Source organism: Canis aureus, chromosome 36 (genome assembly GCF_053574225.1).
Source record: "Canis aureus isolate CA01 chromosome 36, VMU_Caureus_v.1.0, whole genome shotgun sequence".
Classification (NCBI taxonomy): Eukaryota; Metazoa; Chordata; class Mammalia; order Carnivora; family Canidae; genus Canis; species Canis aureus.
This window is the reverse complement of record NC_135646.1, coordinates 30755035-30778017: the sequence shown is the minus strand read 5'-3', so window position 1 is coordinate 30778017 and position 22983 is coordinate 30755035. Positions and strand designations below refer to the sequence as shown.

The 22983-nt window shown below is 38.4% G+C and overlaps 1 protein-coding gene across 1 annotated transcript in view; it reads left to right on the top strand.

The window, feature by feature from the left end:
- WDR75 (WD repeat domain 75) overlaps positions 1-6605 on the top strand; it is a 33662-nt gene extending 27057 nt beyond the window's left edge. Inside the window, exons 16-21 of the mRNA XM_077885219.1 lie at positions 360-455; positions 1081-1250; positions 2275-2334; positions 4852-4998; positions 5512-5603; positions 6249-6605. Of these exons, the coding sequence (XP_077741345.1) occupies positions 360-455; positions 1081-1250; positions 2275-2334; positions 4852-4998; positions 5512-5603; positions 6249-6450 (767 nt within the window). The 3' untranslated portion in view covers positions 6451-6605. The remainder of the gene's footprint in view (positions 1-359; positions 456-1080; positions 1251-2274; positions 2335-4851; positions 4999-5511; positions 5604-6248) is intronic.
- The last annotated feature ends 16378 nt before the right edge of the window (positions 6606-22983 follow it).

Genomic DNA, 22983 nt, shown 5'->3' with positions numbered 1-22983 from the left:
AAGGTGTGGTGGTTGCTTAGTCATAAACATATGTGATACTCTATGTTCTTTGGATGTGGTTAACATTTTGCCCATGTTTAGCAGCTACAGAAAAGCACCAGATAGTAGTTGCATTGAAACAACAACCATTCCATTGTATGTGGGAGGAGCACGTTGTTTTTCTGCTTCCTCACTTTAGTACAGCCTTCTGCAGTCATTTTCAGTTCTCTCCATGTATTGTTTTGAAGTGTAATATCCCTCTTCCTAAGCATAATAGAATTGATTGCCCCAGTAAAAATTAACTACTTTTAAGAACAAGCTTAAAAAAGCTTTGGGTAGATCTCTTCTTAGAAATGAATTGTTTTCTTTTTTCCCCCCAGTGGAATGGAGTACAAAATTAAATGTTAGAGTTCTAGAACCTGATCCTAATTCAGAGAATATTGCTGCAATCTCTCAGTCTTCGATGGGTTCAGACTGTAAGTACAGACTCTACTTTGATAATAAGACACGATCTGTTACCTAAATTTTCTTGTAGCATTTTTGAGTCAAACTGCTCTTACATCAAATATTTATTTTAAGCCATTTTGCCTGAGGTAGTGACTGCCCTTTGAGTTCTTACCCCAACAACTTGTTCTGTATGCGTTCATACTTATTTCTAGGAGAGCCCCGGTACATCCCTCAGTTTTCACCATGCCAACCCCACTCCACATTCAGAATGTCCCAAGAGAGATTTTGCCCCCTGAAGCATTTCAAAAAGCTTTAATCATTCTTCCTCTGTTTTCCTAAAGCACTGTCTACAGACCCCTGTTCTAGTACTTAAGACAAAATACCGCAATAATATTTTGGTGTCTGTCTTCTGCAGTAGGCCCTGGCCTCTGGAGCAGGGATTCTTCTTCTTTTTCATCTCCATAGCCCTCCTTTCTAACCTGCTTGGCACATAGCAGGCACCCAGTAGATATTTGTTGAGTCAGAGTCTAAAATAATCATGACTTGGACCACTTACTCAATGGAGTAAGTCCCAGGGTTACTGTGTCTGTCAGCCTGAGGCTAGAACTAACCTTTGCAGCAAAATGTTATTGTGTGTTTGTTTTTTCTTTCTAGTGTTTGTATTTAAACCTAGTGAGCCAAGACCATTGTATATTCAAAAGAATATCTCCAGAGAGGACGTCCAGTGGGGAGTATTTGTTCCACGAGATGTACCTGAATCATTCACCTCAGAAGCTTACCAGTGGCTGAACAGATCCCAGTTTTTCTTCCTAACAAAGTCACAGGTAACCATCCCACTTCAAAAAGGCAGCCACTTTGTATATGTAAATTTCAGTGGATTTAATATTTGAAAGTAATAGCCCATAACAGGTAGAACAGTTATATTAAAGGATTATTTCCCGGGGATCCCTGTGTGGCTTAGCAGTTAGTGCCTGCCTTCGGCCCAGGGCGTGTCCTGAGACCAGGGATTGAGTCCCAGGTCGGGCTCCCTGCATGGAGCCTGCTTCTCTCTCTGCCTCTGTCTCTGCTTCTCTCTGTGTGTCTCCCATGAATAAATAAATAAAATCTTCTAAATAAATAAAGGATTATTTAGATTCTTCTTTCCTTCTTTTAGGAAGTAATCTAAAATGCTCAGTAGGACAGTATTGCTAGTATATTAGCACCACTTTACTCCACACCTTTGAGGCTCCTTAAGTATTGTTTGCATTATTTCCATGCAAAAAAAAAAAAAAGACAACTAAAATACCTTTTTTTTGTTTTTTGTTTTTTAGGTATGAGAACTATTAGATCTTTATTAGGTAGTAAACAACAAGGAATTGACCTCAAGAAAGGTACCAATTTGGGCCTAGGCAGGATACTCCTTTTACAGTTTACCTCAAAATGATATACACAATTGAAAAATTGAAGTTAAAATAACATTTCTAAATTAAGAAAAACATTTTGCAGAAAATTTATTTAAAGATTTTATTTATTTACTCATAAGAGCCACAGAGAGAGAGAGAGGCAGAGACACAGGCAGAGGGAGAAACAGGCTCCATGCAGGGAGTCTGACGCAGGACTGGATCCCAGGACTCCAGGACCACGCCCTGGGCTGACGGCAGGCGCTAAACTGCTGAGCCACCCAGGGATCCTCCTCTTAAATAAGATTTCTTAGAATAATCTTGTAACTGTCACAGTAGTTACTAAATATGTTTTAAGTCTCCAATTACTTTTCTTTGGACAGAGACATAAATAAAGATGAAAAATTGACCTCATTTTTTAACTATAACATTTTTACTTAGATTTTGCATTGTTAATCTTTCTTTTCAGAGTTTATTGACATTCAGTACGAAGTCTCCAGAAGAGAAACTCACACCAACAAGCAAGCAGGTATGTTTTAGCCACTCATGGTGCAGACCTACATTACCTCCCTACAGAGATAACCTTATCTGTTTGAATTCAGCTGTGAGAACAATGTTCCACTTGCCCTAACATGGAATTAAACGTACACTTCAAAGCTACTTGCCTCTTTGGGCTTATATTTACTCTTCTAAAATGTAGTTTTAATTTATAATACCAAAAATACATGCTTGTGATTTAAGGAGTTATTTAAGACTTTCAGGAAACTTCCTAACCCCACTGCCATTACCCAAAAAAAGATAATCAGTTTCAACTCTTTCAGCTTGAGTTTTTATTTGCCTTCCTATCTCTAAGGAAACATGTTTATATTGCTAATTCTGGATTTTTCAGATTAAGTTATTGTCTGTTAAATGATATGTTTAAGTTGTCCCTCTCTGTCACACTGCCACTTCCCCATCCATGTACATAACACACGCAACATTCCTGTTCCCAGTTTTCTTAGTGTAGATAAATCAGGTCAGTATTCATTATAACCGTGTCAACACAATTCATAGCTGAATCATGTAGTAACCAGACAGATTTTCTTCTATTTGCAACTCTGTTTTCTCTGGAGTTAATGATTGCCTTCTCATTTTGCGTAGTTTTCTACTTCTCATCTAATTCACCCCCAAACTCAAGTTGTATAAATCTTCTCTCAGTATTTCAGGTACAGTAGGTATTCTTTCAAGTCTTGAAGGAATATTTCCAAGAGCCGCTGACTTGCTTCCATCTGTACTGATCACTCTATGAATACCTGGTGCACAGCAGGCATCATGGGATCTATATTCATCATCATTTGGGGATTCATTTCACTTCTACAATAGTAGATCCCATAGCTTTCCCCTTATTCCATCACTTCCTCGCTTTGGTGAAATACCTTCTGTTAGTGCACGGGAGGCAAATTTAAGACCTTTTGTGTTTGGAAATGTTTATTTTCTCTCCCACTTGATTGGGTGGTTGAGTTATAAAGGTCTAGGTTGAAAATCATTGTCTCTTAAAACTTTGATGCTATTGCCCGTCTTATAACTTTGGGTGTTACTATTCTTACTCCTCTTCCTTTATCTATAAATTAGCTTTATTTTCCTTTGAAAACTCCATTGAATTCGTTCAATTTTTTGTTGAACATCTACAGGCTAGAAGCTGTTCTAGATGGTTGGAGTACACACCAGTGAGCAAAACAGGTCTGTAAACTAAGAGTGTTTACAGTCTAGCAGAAAATACAGCAAGCATGAAATAAATGAAATATGTAGTACTTTAGAAAGTGTTAGGAAATTAGGAGTGGAGGATTAGAGGAAAAGGGTGTGTGGTACAGCTTGCCATTTTATGTAGACCAGGCAGAGTAGCCTTGGTGAATAAAATAGACCTTGACTTTTCCTCTGAGTAATATGTGGAGCCCTAGAAGAGTTTTAATCCAAGAAATAATTATGAGAGAATTGCTGCTTTGCCTTCATTTTGTCTGTTCTTTTTCTGGAACTCTTACTTAGTGCTGGACAGTCTAGAAGAATGCTTTAATTTTTTTTTCATCTTTTTTTTGTGGGAGATTATTTTTATCATCTTAATCTGCTTTTTTCTCTTGCATAGTCCCATTTCCATCATTTGTTTTTCATCTGTTTTGGTCTCTTTGATTTCAGAAATTTTCATCAGTCTGATGATTCTTAGCTGTTTTTATTTAAACATGATCAAAAAAGCCATTTAGAAGGTCTCTCCTAGGTGGAATTAGTCTCCTAGTCTCCACCATCTGCTTATTTTTGAGGAAGTCTCCAAAGTCATTATTTTTAGGTATTTTTGTCTTAAGCTGATTGGATGGCCCAGACAAAATTCTTCTAAACTCTTGCCTGGAGGATAGCAACCTGGAAGCACCTTCTGTGAGGCACAACTGCCAGCTGTGAAGACACTGTCACCAGCCCCACCAGGCAGTTTAGTTCAAAGACATGCTTTTGTTCCACTCTTCAAAGACTGTACTTGCAGCCCTCTACTGGGGCCCAGAAGGAGATCTAGGAATCTGGGTGCTCTCTAAATAGACTTGCAACGAGGCTACCTGGTTATGTCAGCATTTTTCTGAAGTACTGGTACTATTAGTACCAATTCCTAAGCATTTGCAGGATTCTGCAGTATAAATCGGGTTGCTTCTTGGTCAACTAGCTTAGAATTCTTTGACAAATCTACTAAGTTACATACCACCCTTGAACTTGCTGCCCACCTTCCAACATATTACCCATTTTCTTTCTCTCTCTGGGCTTATGTCCTTTTGAAAACCCATTTGCTGTCATTTGTCACTGGGAGAAGCAGTAGTGTATATATTGTTCTGTCATCTAAGTGTCCATTGTTAGCTTTTCCCATAACAAGTGGGCTGCTGAGCTTTACTTTACCTGTAAAGTGAAAGAATCATACTAGATAATTTTTTAAGTTCCTTTCTTACCTGGCATTATATGACTGCAGTACTTTTCATTGAGTCAAAGGCAATTCCTCCTTTTTATTGAAATTTCCCTTTGTCTTAAATCTTTATAGCTGCTAGCAGAAGAAAGTCTTCCAACGACACCATTTTATTTCATACTGGGAAAACACAGGGAACAGCAGGATGAAAAAATAAATGAAGCTTTGGAGAGTGAACTAATACAACTACCCTTAACAGAAAACATACCTGCAATTAATGAGGTAATTCACAACATGAAACAGATTAATCCATTAAAGCAGCACCTTAACTTAATTTTTATACAGTCAGTTCGTAACAGATTACTTTTTTTTTTTTTTTTTTTTTAAAGATTTGAGAGAGAGGGTTCGTGTGTAAGCAGGGGGAGGGGCAGAGGGAGAGAGAATTTCCAGCAGGCTCCCTGCGAAGCATAAAGACCATAAATGGGGCTCCATTTTACCACCCTGGGATCATGACCTGAGCTAAAATCAAGAGTCAGACACCTAAGACTGAGCCACCCAGGCATCCCTATAACCTAACATTTGAATAATTATTTGTATACTATGCAGTTTTAATATCCAAACCAAATAAGTTTGTTATTCCAGATTATTGTGATCTGAACTGACATTTTGCATAAATGTTGGAAGGCAGGCACAAATTTTTTCTGGTTTGGTTTTTCTGTGGAGAAAATCTGTTGCATTCAACTGGTGGTATTAAGTCTTTTTAAGTGAAACTTTTTCTTGTTTTTTTAACTCTAGCTTCTTCATACTCCAGCTCATGTTTTGCCATCTGCTTCTTTCCTTTGCTCCAAGTTTGTTAATTCATTGCTGCTGTCTAAGGAGACAAAGAGGTAAGATGTTTTGAAAATATGTTTAGATATTGTTTTGGGAAACAAGATAGTTTGTTATCCTTTATTAGAATATTCTTTCACTTTGATCCTTCCATATCGTGTGGGGTAGGGGCACCGACCCCCCCTGCATAGTCAAAAAATTCACATGTATATTTTGATTCCCATAAAACTTAATTACTAATGTCTGATGGTGCATGGAAGTCTTAATAACTAATGTCTGATGTGCATGGAAGTCTTAACATAAACAGTCAGCACACATTTTGCATGTTATACATGTTATATATGTTATTCTTACAGTAAAGTAAACTAGAGAAATTAGGAAAATCATACAGAAAATACATGTACAGTATTGTATCAAAAAAATCCATGTATCAGTGGATCAGTACAGTCCAAATCTGTGTTGTTAAAAGGTCGATTGTATTTCTCTTTATTTTAGCTTTAAAATGAAGTTAAAGGATATAGGACTGTTAAGCCAAGTGAATAAAAATTACTTTACTTTGTAATAACCCATTCTGAAGAGCACTCAATAACAAGATTTTTCATTTACTTTGTATAGTTGTATTTCTACACAGGTATCTTAAATCAGGAAGTTGCTATTTATAAGCATTTTTAGATAATTATATTTTATTCATTTTATTATGAAAGTGGTGAAGAAATCCCAGAAGATGTAGATATGGAAGGAAAAGAAAGTAATGATTCAGATGAAGAAAAAGATTTTACTGAAAAGATAGAAGATACAAACAGCACAGATTTGGGAGAAGACCTTATACATCAGTTGTCAAAATCTGAAGAAAAAGAACTAAGAAAATTCAGGAAAGTAGACTACAGCTGGATAACTGTTCTCTGAGCATTGGAGATAGAGGAAGATTCTTGCACTTTGTGATTTTTTTTTATTATATGTTGATATTTCAAAAACATCTACTTTATTTAATGTTATTTCTCTTAAAATATCAAATATGAACAGGCTTTACTTTTTAAATGCAAAGCTGTGTTTGCATCATGCTTTATAGTGTTGCTGGGTGCATTCATATAGATACCATCTCATTTTTGAGTTACATCAGCCTCAGAAATAGCGAGGCATTTTCTTCACAAGCAGTTGCAGCATATGTCCTCTTCTCTGCAATTTGGAGATATAAAATGTTTGGAAAATCACAAGTTTTTGTTGATGATATTGTTAAGTTGGTGTTAAACCAAGATTTCTTTGGTGGCCAAATAGGACCTGAACAGATATGATGTTTTCTGTAGGCCTACTTCATACCTCTTAGTGTATTTATTTTCTCAAAGAGAAATTTAGAGAAATAACTTGATTACGTGATATTCCATAGGATATTAAATAATATAGGCTTCCTAAAATCTGAAAAATTTTAAATTTAAATCATTTGTCCCCAAGCCTTTCAGATAAGGACTTATCTACTCAACTTATAATATAATTTTTAGGAAAGCCTTGGAAGATATAAGAAGATATTATTTTGTCAGTGTTACAGCTATGTATATTGAGTCAAAGAACAATTACTTTTTTTTTTTTTTTTTTGAGAAAAACTACTTTTTAACCAAAGTCCCATTGCTAGTAGAATAAAATACAAGTCTCAATATTTAAGTACTGAGGTGGCTACTTTTAACCATTTAGTATTTGGACCTTTCTTACTCTATTAAATTAATGTTAAAGAGTTAAAAACAGTAAAGTACACAGTTTTACAGTCCCAAGATAGTGTGACATAGGAGGACCCTGAACTCCCCATGTCTTCCACAGACACACCAAATCTATAACTGTTTCTGGAGCACTTCCTCCAGAAGAACAACAGAAAGCTGACTGAAGAGCTTCTGCACAGCAAAAGATAGACCACATACAGAACAGTGAGTGACATGGTAATGAAGAGAACACCTACCCCCAGCACTACAAATGGCAGTGAGGTGGGATAGTACTGAGGAACCACATGCAAGCAGATTCGTCTGCCCTGGGGCACAGGGGAAAACGCCATGGTTTAAAAGAGCAACGAGAATAGTATTCAGCCCTCAAACTCTGCCAATAAATAAGAGAACTGCTGGAACTCTGTCCAAATTGGAGGGCTTGGAGAGTGCCACAGTTTTATGTTCTCTCTCCATATTTGATAGCATGAATGGGAGCAAGGTCAGGGCACCCGAACCAGCCTACCACTTCAATGAGCCCCAAGCCCCTAGCCCCAACCATCTCACCAAAGTGACCCTAGTTTGGTGTACACTGGACACCCCTGTTCAGTGCTTATTACTCTAGGTATCTTGCCAAGGTGACGTGCGTATAAAAAGTGCCCTGGAACACTAAGCCCAGCCATCCTACCAGGGCAGCCCCAGCACAGAGAGCATTGGGATCCCCAGCACATGCCAGCCAGCCAAAGTCACCAGGCATACACAGTTGGTACAGAAGATGACCATATACCAGACCATTCCTTCAAGTTGAGAAGTAGCTAATCCACTTAATTCATAGAAACTTACACAGAAAGCCAAGCAATATGAGACAGGATGTGAACAAGAGGTAGTGGAAGGGGGAGGTAGGCAGGGGGATGGGGTGACTGGGTGATGGGCACTGAGAGGGGCACTTGATGGATGAGCACTGGGTTGTTATATGTTGGCAAATCGAACTTCAATTAAAAAAATAGATTTTAAAAAAAGGGCAGCCTGGGTGGCTCAGTGGTTTAGCGCCTTCAGCCCAGGGCCTGATCCTGGAGACCCGGGATGGAGTCCCACCTGAGGCTCCCTGCATGGAGCCTGCTTCTCCCTCTGCCTGTGTCTCTGCCTCTCTCTCTCTCTCTCTCTCTCGCTTGCTTGCTCTGTGTCTCTCATGAAGAAATGAATAAAATCTTTTAAAAAATTTTTTAAAAAGACAGGAATATACTCCAAATGAACAAGATCAAACCCCAGAGAACTAAATGAAATGGTGATAGGCAATTTTCCATATAGAATTTGAAGTAATGATTATAAAGATGCTCACCAAGCTGGAGAGGAGTAAAATAACTTCATTAAAGAGAAAATGGCAGGGTAAGGTGGGAGAGTAGGGTCTTTAAATCACTTGGTCCTCCCAACTTACCTAGATAATTTTAAAATCACCCTGAACACCTACGAATTCGACCTGAGATTCAAAGATTTTATTCATGATAGACAGAGAGGGAGTGGAGGTCAGAGACAGGCAGAGGGAAAAGCAGGCTCCATGCCCACAGCCTGTCGCGGGACTCGATCCAGGGTCTCCAGGATCATGCCATGGGCCAAAGGCAGGCACTAAATCACTGAGCCACCCAGGGATCCCCCTCGACCTGAGATTTAAAGAGGGAACAGCTGGACACTGCAGAGAGAAAGGTGTTCGCTTCTAGGAAGGTGGGGGATGGGAACCAAGTGGAGGAAGGGCCCCCACAAGGAGCTGGCCTCCACTCTCCCGGAGTCACTAGCAGAGGAGGGGGCCCCGGGAATAGCGCACTGCACACCTGGCGATCTAGGTAAAGGGCTGGAGCGTGCACCCGGGGGGGCCTCGGAGAAGTGGATGGGTCAGGCGGGGGCTCTGGGTAGAGGGGGCTGAGCCCCGATCCCTGCAGGGGAGGCGGCCCCGGGAGCACAGGTCCACCGACACAGGGCCCCAGATCCCAGGGCGCCAAGTGGACACAGCCCCTGATCCTGTGCTCCCCCGGGGACAGGTGGAGGCGGGGAGGACACAGGACAGCGGGGACCCCCATGACCCCGGGCACCCCCAGGCTGTGCAGGTCAGCACCCCGCCACCCCAGGAACACCTAGGCCAGTATGGATTGGGAGACTGTTGGTTGTTACTGGGAGAGCTGACTCCAGAGCTGCAGACCTGGCTGCCACCAGTGGTTGTTCCTCCTGATGTCACTGTGTGCCTGGCGGGGGGGGGGGGTGGGCGGCCAGGGGACAGAGACCTCACGGGGTCAACAGCACCCAACGACCCTGGCACCTGACGGGTGAGGGGGGTATCTCCCCAGGTACACACACCTGAGAGCACAGCAGGACCCTCCCCCAGAAGACCAGCTGGAAGGACAGGGGAAGAGCAAGTTCTGGACCAAGAAGAGCTGGAAAGCTCCAGGACCAAGGAAAATAGTATATAGGGTGCCCCCCAATTTAATAAAGTCATGAAAGAGGAGAGATCACAACCAATACCAAGGAAATACAAACGATTTAAAAAACATTATGAGCAGATATATGCCAATAAATTAGGCAATCTAGAAGAAATGGGTGCATTTCTGGAAAACCACAAAGTACAAAAACTGGAACAGGAAGAAATAGAAAACCTGAACAGGCCAATAACCCAGGAGGAAATTAAGCAGTTATCAAAAACCTCCGAGGACACAAAAGTCCAGGGCCAGATGGCTTCCCAGGGGAATTCTATCAAACGGTTAAAGAAGAAATCATATTTATTCTGCTAAAACTGTTCCGAAGGATAGAAAGGGATGGAGTACTTCCAAACTCATTCTGTGAGGCCAGCATCACCTTGATTCCTAAACCAAAGACCCCACCAAAAAGGAGGATTCTAGACCAATATCCCTGATGAACACAGATGCAAAAATTCTCAACAAGATACTAGCCAATGGGATCCAACAGGACATTAACAAGGTTCTTCACCATGACCAAGTGGATTTATCCCCAGGATGCAAGGCTGGTTCAACACTTGTAAAACAATCAACGTGATAGATCACATAAACAAGAGAAAAAACAAGAACCATATGATCCTCTCAATAGATAAAGAGAAAGCATTTGACAAAATACAGCATCCATTCCTGATCAAAACTCTTGAGAGTGTAGGGATAGAGGGAACATTCTCAGCATCTTAAAAGCCACCTACGAAAAGCCCACAGCAAGTATTCTTAATGGGGAAACCCTGGAGGCCTTTCCTCTAAGATCAGGAACACTACAGGGATGTCCACTTCACCACTGCTATTCAACATAGTACTAGAAGTCCTAGCCTCAGCAATCAGGCAACAAAAAGAAAGAAAAGGCATTCAAACTGGCAAAGAAGAAGTCAAACTCTCTCTCTTGGCATGATGCGGTACTCTACCTAGAAAACCCGAAAGCCTCCACCCCAAGATTGCTAGAACTCACACAGCAATTCGGCAGTGTGGCAGGATACAAAATCAATGCCCAGAAATCAGTGGCATGTCTATACACTAATAATGAGACTGAAGAAAGGGAAATTGAGTCAATCCCATTTACAATTGCACCCAAAAGCATAAGATACCTAGGAATAAACCTAACCAAAGAGGTAAAGGATATATACCCTAAAAACTACAGAACACTCCTGAAAGAAATTGAGGAAGACACAAAGAGATGGAAAAACATTCCATGCTCACAGATTGGAAGAATTGTGAAAATGTAAATGTGACCCACGGCAATTTACACATTCAGTGCAATCCCTTTCAAAATACCATGAACTTTTTCAGAGAGTTGGAACAAATCATCTTAAGATTTGTGTGGAATCAGAAAAGCCCCTGAATAGCTAGGGGAATATTGAAGAAGAAAACCAAAGCCGGGGGCATCACAATGTTAGATTTCAGGTTGTACACAAAGGTGTGGTCATCAAGTCAGTGTGGTAGTGGCACAAAACACACATAAATCAATGGAGCAGAATAGAGAATCCAGAAGTGGACCCTCAACTCTGGTCAACTAATATTCAACAAAGCAGGAAAGACTATCCACTGGAAAAAGGACAGTCTTTTCAATAAAAGACCTGTAAGACCATTCTCTTACACCATACACAAAGATAAACTCAAAATGGATGAATGATCTAAATGTGAGACAAGAATCCATCAGAATCCTGGAGGAGAACACAGGCAACACCCTTTTTTGAACTTGGCCACAGCAACTTCTTGCAAGATACATCTATGAAGGCAAGGGAAACAAAGGCAAAAATGAATTATTGGGACTTCATCGAGATAAAAAGCGTCTGTACAGCAAAAGAGTCAACAAAAGTAAAAAATCTACAGAATGGGAGAAGATATTTGCAAATGACATATCAGATAAAGGGCTAGTTTCCAAGATCTATAAAGAACTTACTAAACTCAACAGCAAAGAAACAATCCAATCATGAAATGGGCAAAAGACATGAACAGAAATCTCACAGAAGAAGACCTAGACATGGCCAACAAGCACATGAGAAAATGTTCCACATCACTGGCCATCAGGGAAATACAAATCAAAGCCACAATGAGATCCCACCTCATCCCAGTGAGAATGGGGAAAATTAACAAGACAGGAAACAACAAATGCTGGAGAGGATGTGGAGCAAGGTGAACCCTCTTGCACTGTTGGTGGGAATGTGAACTGGTGCAGCCACTCTGGAAAACTATGGAGGTTCCTCAAAGAGTTAAAAATAGACCTGCGCTATGACCCAGCAATTGCACTGCTGGGGATTTACCCCAAAGATACAGATGCAGGGGGATCCCTGGGTGGCGCAGCGGTTTGGCGCCTGCCTTTGGCTCAGGGCGCGATCCTGGAGACCCGGGATCGAATCCCACGTCGGGCTCCCGGTGCATGGAGCCTGCTTCTCTCTCTCTGCCTGTGTCTCTGCCTCTCTCTCTCTCTCTCTGTGACTATCGTAAATAAATAAATAAAATTAAAATAAGAAAAAAAAGATACAGATGCAGGGAAATGCCGGAACACCTGCACCCCGATGTTTATAGCAGCAATGTCCACAATAGTCACACTGTGGAAGGAGCCTCGGTGTCCATCGAAAGATGAATGGATAAAGAAGATGTGGTTTATGTATACAATGGAATATTCCTCAGCCATTAGAAACGACAAATACCCACCATTTGCTTCGAAGTGGATGGAACTGGAGGGTATGATGCTGAGTGAAGTAAGTCAATCAGAGAAGGACAATCATTATATGGTGTCACTCCTACAGGAAATATAAGGAATAGTGAAAGGGATTAAAGGGGAAAGGAGGAAAATGAGTGGGAAACATCAGAGATGGAGTCAAACTAGGAGAGACTCCTAACTCTGGGAAATGAACAAGAGGTAGTGGAAGGGGCGGGGGGAAGGGGGTTGGTGTGACTGGGTGATGGGCCCTGAAATGGACTGGATGGGATGAGCACTGGGTGTTATATGTTGGCAAATCGAACTCCAATAAAAAATATACAAAAATAATACAAAATATATGAAAAATATACAAAAATAAAACAGAAAACCAATTTTACTTGAATGCAATAATTGAAATAAAAAACTAGAGGGAATCAACAGCAAATGCAGAACAGATCAACAATCTGGAATACAGGCTAATGAAAAGCACCCAAGCTGAGCAGCAAAAAAAATTACAAAAGGATGATAGGGTACGGAATGTGTCAGACAATGGGAAGCCAACATTCACATATGGGGGCCCCAGAAGAAAACAGTTTCCGGCAGAGAAATTATTTGAAGAGAGAATAGTTGAAAACTTCCCTAACCTGAGAAGAATGGCACAGAGAGTTACAAACATAATAATGAACCCAAGGAGGGTCCATACCAAGAACACAATTAAAATGTCAAAGATTAGATAGAGAATTTTAAAAGCAGCAAGAGAAGCAAATAGTCAGTGTAAGGGAAACCACATAAGGCTATCAGCTGATTTTTCAGCAGAAAACGCAGGTCAGAAGGGAGTGAGATGAACTATTAAAATGCTAAGGAGAGAAAAAAACCTACAACCAAGGATTATCTAGCAAGGATAACCTACCAAAGTTAACATTCAGAAGTAAAGAAGTAAAGTTTCCCAGATAAATAAAAGTTAAAGGAATTTGTCACCACTAAACACACCTTATAAGAAATGTTAAAGAGACTTTAAGTGAAAAAGAGAAGAGCATAATTAGAAATGGGGAATTATGAATAAAGATAGAAAATGTTCATACATAAAACATGGAGAGAGTAAAAAAAGTTATTTTAGAATGTGTTCAAACTTAAATGATTATCAATTTAATATAGATTATGATATACTGAGAATGTTATAGATGAGTCTCATGGTAACCACAAAATCTGTAATAGGTACAGAAGAAATAAAAAGCCAAGCATAACACTAAAGAAAATCATAAATCACAAGGAAACCAAGTTAGAGAAGAAAGGAACAGAGGAGTACTAAGAAAACCAGAAAACAAACAATGGCAATAAATACATACCTATTAATAATTACTTTAAATGGTCTAAATGTTTCAAAGACAGGGTAGTGGGGGAAAGAAAGATACATTTATGTGCTGCCTATAAGAGACTTCAGGCCTAAAGATAGACACACACTGAAAATGAGTGGATGGAAAAATACTTAATGCAAATGGAATTGAAAGAAAAAGAAAGAAAAAGAGTATTCCTTTAGACAAAATAGGCTTCTAAAAAAGGCTATAACAAGAGACAAGGACATTACCTAATGATAAAAGGATCAATCCAACAACTGTAAATGTGCACCCAACATTGGAGCAACTAAATACACAAAGCAACTATTAATAGATATAAATGGAGAAATTGACAGAAATAGAAGAATAGTAGAGAATTTTAACACTCCACTTATATCAATAGATAGATTACCCAGGCAGAAAATTGATAAGGAAACCAACACATTAGACCAAATTATCTTAACATATATACAGAACATGCCACCCAGAAACATTAGAACATATATTCTTTTCAAGTGCACGTGAAACATTCTCCAGGATGGATCACATGTTAGGCCACAAAACAAGTCTTAATAAATTTAAGACTGAAGTCATAACACATCTTTTCTAGCCACTATGGTAAGAAACTAAAAATCACAAGGAAAAAAACCTTAAAACACGTGGCAGCTAAACACCATGCTACTAAACAACCAATGAATTAATGAAGAAATAAAAAATGAAGCAAATGAAAATAACTGTCCAAAATCCTTAGGACACAGCAAAAACAGTTCTAAGGAAAATTTATAGTGATTCAGGCCTACCTCAGGAAACAAAAATCTCAAAACAATCTAACCGTATACCTAAAGGAGCTAGAAGAAAAACAAAGCTTAAGATAGTAGCCAGGAGATAATAAAGACCAGAGCAGAAATAAATGAAATAGAAACAATAGAAAATATCAGAGAAACTGAGCTATGTCTTTCAGAAGATAAAATTGATAAAACTTTAGCCACACTTATCAAGAAAAAAAGAACAGAAAATCAAAGAGATAACAACGACCAGTATCACAAAAATACAAAGGATTATAAGAGACTACTACAAAATTTATATGCCAACAAATCAGACACCCAAGAAGAAATAAATTCCTAGGAACATAATCTTCCAAAACCGTATCAGGAATGGAAAATCTGAAAACCAATTACTAGTAACAAAATTGAACTTGTAATTTAAAAACTCCTAAAAAACAAAAGTCCAGGACCAGATGGATTCACAAGTGAATTTTATCAAACATTTAAAGAAAAATTAATACCTATTCTAAAACTATTCCAAAAAAAATAGAAGAGGAGGGAGAGATTCCAAATAAATTCTACAAGGTCAGCATTACCTTAATACCAAAACCAAAGACATCATAAAAAAAAAAAACTATAGGCCAATATCCCTGATGAACATACATGCAAAAATCCTCAAAAAAAATTAGCAAACTGTATTCAACAATATACCAAAAGTACCATTCACCACAGTCAAGTGGAATTTATTTGGCAGATGCAAGGAAGCTTCAATATTCATGAGTCAATGTGATACATGACATTACCAAAATGAAAGATAAAAACATATCTCAATAAAGAGCATTTGACAAAACTCAACATCCATTGATGATGTTAATGAGATTGATGATAAAGCTCAATGAGTGGGTATAGAGGAAACATACCTAAACATAATTAAGGCCACATATGAAAAACTGCTAACATTCATACTCTAATGAAAAACAGCTTTTTTTCTAAGAACAGGAATAAGACGAGGATGTTCACTCATCACTTTTATTCAACCTGGTATTAGAAGTCCTAGCGACAGCAACCAGACAAGAAAAAGAAGGTATTCAAATTGGTAAGGAACACGTTAAACTGCCACTATTTGCAGATGATATAAAATATTATGCATAGAACCTAAAGACTCCACCACAAAACTTTTAGAAATAATAAATGAACAGTAACACTGCAGGGTACAAAACTAATACACGTAAGTCAGTTGTGTTTTTATACACTAATAATAAAGTAGCAGAAAGAGAAATTGAAAAAACAATCCCATTTACAACTGTACCAAAAATAAAAATATACCTAGAAATAAACATAACCATAAAGGTGAAACTGAAAACCATAAAACTATACTCTGAAAACTATAAAACACTTAATGAAAGAGATTGAAGACAACACAAACAATGGAAAGGTAGTCCATGCTCATGGATTGGCAGAATTAATATTAAAAAGTCCATGTTACCCAAAGCAATCTATAGATTCAATGCAATTCCTACAAAATACCAACAGCATTTTTCACAGAATAAGACCAAATAATAAAATATATATGGAAGTTCAAAAGACCCTGAATAGCCAAAGCAATCTTGAGAAAGAAGAACAGGTGGAGGTTTTGCATGCCCAGATTTCAAGATATACCACAAATCTGTAATAATCAAAAGGATATAGAACTGGTACAAAGATAAGACACATAGTTCAATGTAACAGAATAGATATCCTAGAAATAAACTCCTGCTTATATACCCAATTAATCTACAACAAAGGAGGTAAGAATACACAATGGGGAAAAGACAGTCTCTTTAATAAATGCTGCTGGGAAAACTGGACAGCTACATGCAAAAGAATGAAATTGAACCAGTTATACCATACACAAAAATCAGAATATATTAAAGGCATAAAGAATTAAAACCATAAAACTCCTAGAAGAAAGCAGGTAGTAATTCCTCTGACATCAGCAATAGCAACATCATTCTAGATAGGTCTACTGAAGGCTAGGAAAACAAAAGCAAAGCACAGCAAAGGAAACCATCAACAAAAAGGCAACCTGCTGAATGGGAGAGATATTTGCAAATGACATCTCTGATAAGGGCTTAATATCCAAAATATACAAAGAACTTATACAACTCAACACCAAAACAATCCAATTAAAAAATGGGCAGAGGACCTGAATAGACATTTTTCCAAGGAAGACTACAGGTGACAAACAGACCCATGAAAAAGATGCTCAACATCACTAATCAACAGAGAAATGCAAATCAAACCCACAATGAGATGTTACCTATCAGAACAGCTAAAATAAAAAAGACAAGAAATAACAAGTATTGGCAAGGATGTTAAAAGAAAGGAACCCTCATGCACTGTCAGTGGGCATGTAAATCGGTACAGCCATTGTGGGAAACAGTATGGAGGTTCCTCAAAAATTTTAAAGTAGAAATGCCAAATGATCCAGTAATTCCACTACTGGGTATTTATCCAAATGAAACAAAAACATTAATTTGAAAAGATATGCAACCCTATGTTTATTGCAGCATTATTTACAACAGCCAAGATATGGGAGTAACCTCAGTATCCATTGATAGATGAATGGATAAAGAAGATGTAGGGTGTGTGTTTGTCAGTGTCTGTCTGTAAAATAGAATATTTTTTAGCCAAAATAAAACAATATATTGCAATTGTGACATGGATGAACCTAGAGGGTATTATACTAAGTGAAATGAATGAGGCAAAAAGATAAATATCATATGATTTCACTTCTATGTGGAATCTAAAGAACACCATAAATGAACAAACAGAAACAGACCTGTACAGAGAATAAACTGATGGCTGTCAGAGGGAAGGAGATGGGGGGTGGGGTATGGCCAAAATGGGTTAAGAGGAATGGGAGATACAAGCTTTCAGTTATGGAATGAGTAAGTCATGGGGATAAAAGTTACCATGTAAGGAATATAATCAATGATACTGTAATAGTGTTGTATGGTGACAGATGATTGCCTCTGGTGAGCATAGAGTAATATATAGAGTTGTACATGTTGTACACCTAAAACTAATGTAACATTGTATGTCAACTATACCTCCATTAAAAATGAAACAGTACAGTATAAGAGCACATCTCAACAAATGTTAATGAAATTGCTATAAATGGCTTTTTAGTGTGTTTGAGTCAGTATCCAAGTAAGGCCTATGCATTTTTTTAAATAATAGCTAGATTGACATATAACTCACACACTATAAAATTCACTCATTTAAGGTGTACAATTCAGTAGTTTTCAGATATTCACAGAGTTGTATATCATTACCATAATCAATTTCAGATTATTTTCATCATCCCCAAACTCAGTGCATTAGCTATCACTTCCCATTTCTCCCAACCAATCCCACCCCACACCCTAGGCAACCATAATACTTCCATCTTTATAGATTTGCTTATATGGACATTTCATATAAATGGAATCCTATCATATGTGTGATCTTCTTTGGCTGGTGTCTTTCCCTTAGCATTCGTGCTGTACCATGAATCAGTACATCATTCTTTTTTATTATTTTCACTTTTCCTGGGTATATACCTAAGAGTAGGATTACTGAGTAACTTGGTAAGTCTGTGTTTAATTTTTGGAAAAATCACAAGACTTACAAATCAGTCACATAATTTTTCATTATCTACATTATATGGAGAATTCATTGTTCCATAATCCGGTCTATTAGATTTAGATGCCTTTGCATGGTTAGGTTTTGAGGTTGGTTGGTTTTTTGTTATGTTTTGCTTTGTTTTCTGATCCCAGGAGGATTCTTTATAGCTGTCTCATACTGTTTCTTTCTGGTAAACTAGCTGGTTCATGGTTTAGTTTATTGCACTGATGGAGCTACTTACAAGCCTCTTTTTAATTACCTACCACCAAAACCTCCATTGTTTTCAGGGACAGCCTTAGGCTTGCACTTTATTTCAAATAATGTCAGAGCTGTCTATTCTTATGGACTGCCCCTGGGCAAAATCTGTCAGCCACTTCTCCAGAACTAGGGATAGACACAATGGCCCTTCTCTCATAGAGACACTATTTTACAAGCTGGGAGAGACAACAGCCTCGACCTTGCTTATCTCTCCTCATGGAACCTCTGCCCTAAGTAAGCTGGGATGGGGCTGACCAGGACTCCAGTATTCTCAGCTTCCTCTCAGCCTAGGAAGCGGGGCATTTGGCATAGTTACAAACAAATTTCATTATTATTTTGCCATATTGAGACACTGACATGGTACTTCCCAGTTTAAGAAATAACTTATTTTTTTTGCAGCTATATATATGATGAAAGATTCCATTGTTTCAAATCAAATAAATATGGAACATATATTTTTAAAATAATGATTATTACACAGTCTGAATAGTTGCTTTGTAAATGTGGACTTAATTATTTTTTCTAAAAGGCTGATCACTCTAATACTAAAACATGACAACACTGTTGAGAAGAATTACTCAAATTTTTCCTATTCCAATATAAAAAAATTACTGTTTCTTTTTCCAAAGACAATTATACAAATAAAAGGAAAATGGCCACTGTAGTCATTAAAATCTGGACCTGTCCAGCAGATTTGTAGTTCTGGCCCTCCAGTTTTTGTCCCCCCCACAGAAAACTAGTCCCATCATAAGTGAACTTATAAAGTTTATTCCCCTTGTCTCCTCCCTCATTTATCTAATTTATCTGTCCAGCATGAGCCTACTACTTGGTGCTTTCACTGGGGCAGCCTGTACTTCAGGAAGTATACAGCCTCAGCCTCATGGGGGATGGACCACAGGTTAACCACTTATCACATGCCACACATTTCACACACATCACACTTTCCCCACAACTCCCGATGTCAGGTAGTCACCCCAATTTGACAAATAAGGAAACTAGCTCCAGAGAGAGCAAGTAAGTTATATCTAGATCATAAGCCTCAAGAAGTGGGGCTAAGACACAAACCCTTCCCCATCAAATCCCAAATCCTGTGCTGTTTCTAGAATAACACCTGGTCTCCCAGACACTTAAGACAGCTACTTAGCATTACAAAGGCATCTGTAACTGGGAAGGGATCATGATATGAAACAAACAGGAAAGGAGAAAGCCCAGATTTAGATAGTCCCAGCCACAAACAGGAGCTAGCTAGCTCCTTACCTGGCTGAAGGCCTTCAATCTGCTGAGCTTTAGCCCCTCATATGTAAAATGAAGCTCTTCCTCCGTATGCAAATGGTTCTAATTATCTGACTAGTACTATTACGTTCCAAATACAAGAAAAGTATGTAAAATTTAGATATTGTATTAGATTATATACTTGGTTTTAAGTAAATTTTTAATGAAAAATAAGCTAAATGAACACCTACATATTAATTAGAATAAGCTCACTGTTAATGTGAACAGCTTTTCTCTGTTTTTTTCTTTATCATAAACTGGCACAAATTAGAAATGTGTTATAATGTAATCATGTATCTTAAGTAATTAGGGGTCTTTGCACTATGACTATAATGTAGCCTTCAACAGAAAGTTATTAAGTTGGGGCACATGGATGGCTCAGTGGTTGAGCGTCTGCCTTCGGCTTGGGGAGTGATCTTGAGGTTCTGGGATCAAGTGCTGCATCAGGCTTCCCACAGGGAGCCTGCTCTCCCTCTGCCTGTGTCTTTGCCTCTCTGTGTGTAGGTCTCATGAATAAATAAATAAAATCTTTTTAAAAAACGTATTAAGTTAAACATAACCATTTGGTTAAAATTAGGGCAGCCCTGGTGGCTCAGTGGTTTAGCACCGCCTGCAGCCCAGGGCGTGATCCTGGAGACCAGGGCGTGATCCTGGAGACCTGGGATCGAGTCCCACGTCAGGCTCCCTGCATGGAGCCTGCTTCTCCCTCTGCTTCTCTCTCTCTCTCTCTGAATAAATAAATAAAATCTTTTTTTTTTTTAAAAAAAAAACATTTGGTTGAAGTTAACTTTTATAAATGGCATTGATTTTTCTATGAGGCTATTTTATCTGAACTACAACAGCCAGAGAGATGTAATTAATGATTGAACTGTTCAAATTGCTTTTGCTTTTCTAAAACCATGAGCAAACCACTTACTCTCTGGATCATAGTTCCTTCCTCTAAATTACAGAACTAAATGATCTCTTTCAGCTCTGATATTCTGTGACCACAAAACTAAGATGCCAGAATGGTATATTACAGTGCCACTCCCACCCCATGCCCCCAAATGCCAAGAATCTGGTCTTGCAAATACTAAATTTGTGGTATCAGTTTATAAATATAGAGGTAAAGCTATCTTAGTTTTCCATCTTCAGGCATAATGTACCTCTGGCTTGGAAACTCCTTGGGAGATCAGAGCACTTAGTTCCCAAAATGAAATAATCAGACATGAAAGTGCACCAGTTCCTCCCATTGTTGTGTAGAGTTTTGATAATCCTTGTTACTCAGTGGTTGCCTACTTTAACGGAAGGACGAATGTAAGTGCTCTGAAAACAATCACTTTAAATGCAAATATTGATATTCTAGCTCACATAGGAAGGTAAAATTAAACTTCTTGTTCCCTCAGAAATGCCTGTTTGCGTTGTGAAATTTGAGTTCAGTAGTCAAGCTGTATTTGGTGAGCAGTATCTTAGGCCAGAAAGACTCCATTGATCTAGGAGTCAGAAGACTACTAGTTCCAGCTCAGCTTCTTTCTACACGTGTGCTTGTATTAAGTTATCTGAGGACTTAAATTTTTTACCTCTAAAATAAAAGGGCTGTATTTTGTTAGATGGTCCTCTGAAGATTTTGGGTGGGGGGAGGGTGAGCTCTCAAATTGTGATTCTCTAATATACCCAGACGTCTATTAGCCCTACTCAAAAATGTATGTGTGGTTTTTCTGCTTAATTACAGCCTCCTTTGGCACTGGAGACAGGAGCAAACAAACAGCTTAAAAGATTTTATTTCTGAATAGGAAAGAAGATCCTGCACCTACTTAGGCTTGAGATGCACTTGATCTGAATCTCTGCAGATTTTACCCAAGAGAACAGACTAGAATTAGAACTCCTCATCAGTAATTTCCCCTAGAAATTATGAGCAAAAGCAAAAAATGGAATGAGGAGCAGACTTCATGACACATAAGTGGCACTTTCATTTGTTGAATGAAGGAGACCACAGGGTAAAGATGATGAGACGGTAGGTTTATAAATTTCGTCCTATCTAATCAAATCTATTTCCCAGGCCCTGAGTACTCCCAGAAACCAATGAGGAGCTACATATTCTGCAGCACAGACAACACAGTCCATGAGTTTTAGTCGGTGGGGGTAGCTAAAGAAAATTGAATACGGTCTGTGTTTTCCAATCTTAGAATACAGTGCTTCACTGGATATTTGAGGCTGCTGTCCACTCCCCACACTCCTCAGCACCAGGAGAGGAGGTCGACTTACTTTCTGTTTCACACTGAAAAAAACCACTGCTGCTTCATCCTTGTGCTTTATCCACAAGCAAATCCTTTGAGTTCATGAGGAACTAATTCTCACTCCCACCCTCTTGGTTTTGACCCCATTCTTTCCAGTCTGCTTGGGAGCTTGCTCCAGCAATCATCACCTCCAACTCTTCTATCTTTAATTTTCACTTTCTTCTTTCCCCTTGGCATAAGATCACACTTACACTCAAGTATCTTCAACCTTTAAAACAAAATCTCACGGCTTACACTTTGTGTTGCATTTTAATATCATTGTTGGCATTCTTTTTTCTTTGACTTTAATTGTTTACTTACTTTTTTCTTATTATTTTTTTGCTAGACAACATGTATTTCTGTAAGAGATCTTAAATCTTTTTGTACAAAGACCTGAATATAAGGACATGTAAATATTCATATATCCTAACAGGTATCATATCCAACTTGTCAACGTATATTTAGCTAAGTGAGTTCCAAATGAAAATTTGAAAACTCAGTGAGTGAGTAAATGGATGTCCTAATTTATTAGGTAACATGCAATTAAAACAACATATTAAAGTGAGATTTTTGTTTTAGAACTGGCCATTTTTCTACAAAAATTGTCGATTCAAAGATCTCAATTAACTTGATTTCTCTGATAACCTGATCATTCCAGTAACCGGTTCTGAAACTGCCACCTTTCTCAGGCAGAGAGGAAGGTAGTGTATGTGTGACTGCAAACCAGCCCCAACAAGCAAAGATGTGAGTCTCACTGGAAATTAGGACCAACTGTATCTCTTCTTTGAGGCCCAGTCATCTCACAACCTCACAGGATCATTCTGAGCATTAAATACAATCATGTATGATAAAGATCGTCACAAAAATACAAATTTTTTCATAAATGTTAAGCAAACCAGTTGGCAGATTTAGCCACCCTGGCTAAAATGTATTGCCTTGAACAGTGAAAGGATTTCACTTTCGCTTGAAGATGAATTACAGTAAGACTCAGACTTATCGTGAGGTTAATTCTTGATACTTATATTGCCAAACATATTGTATATGTTTTATAAATCAGTTCCTTAAGACAAAAGAAAGT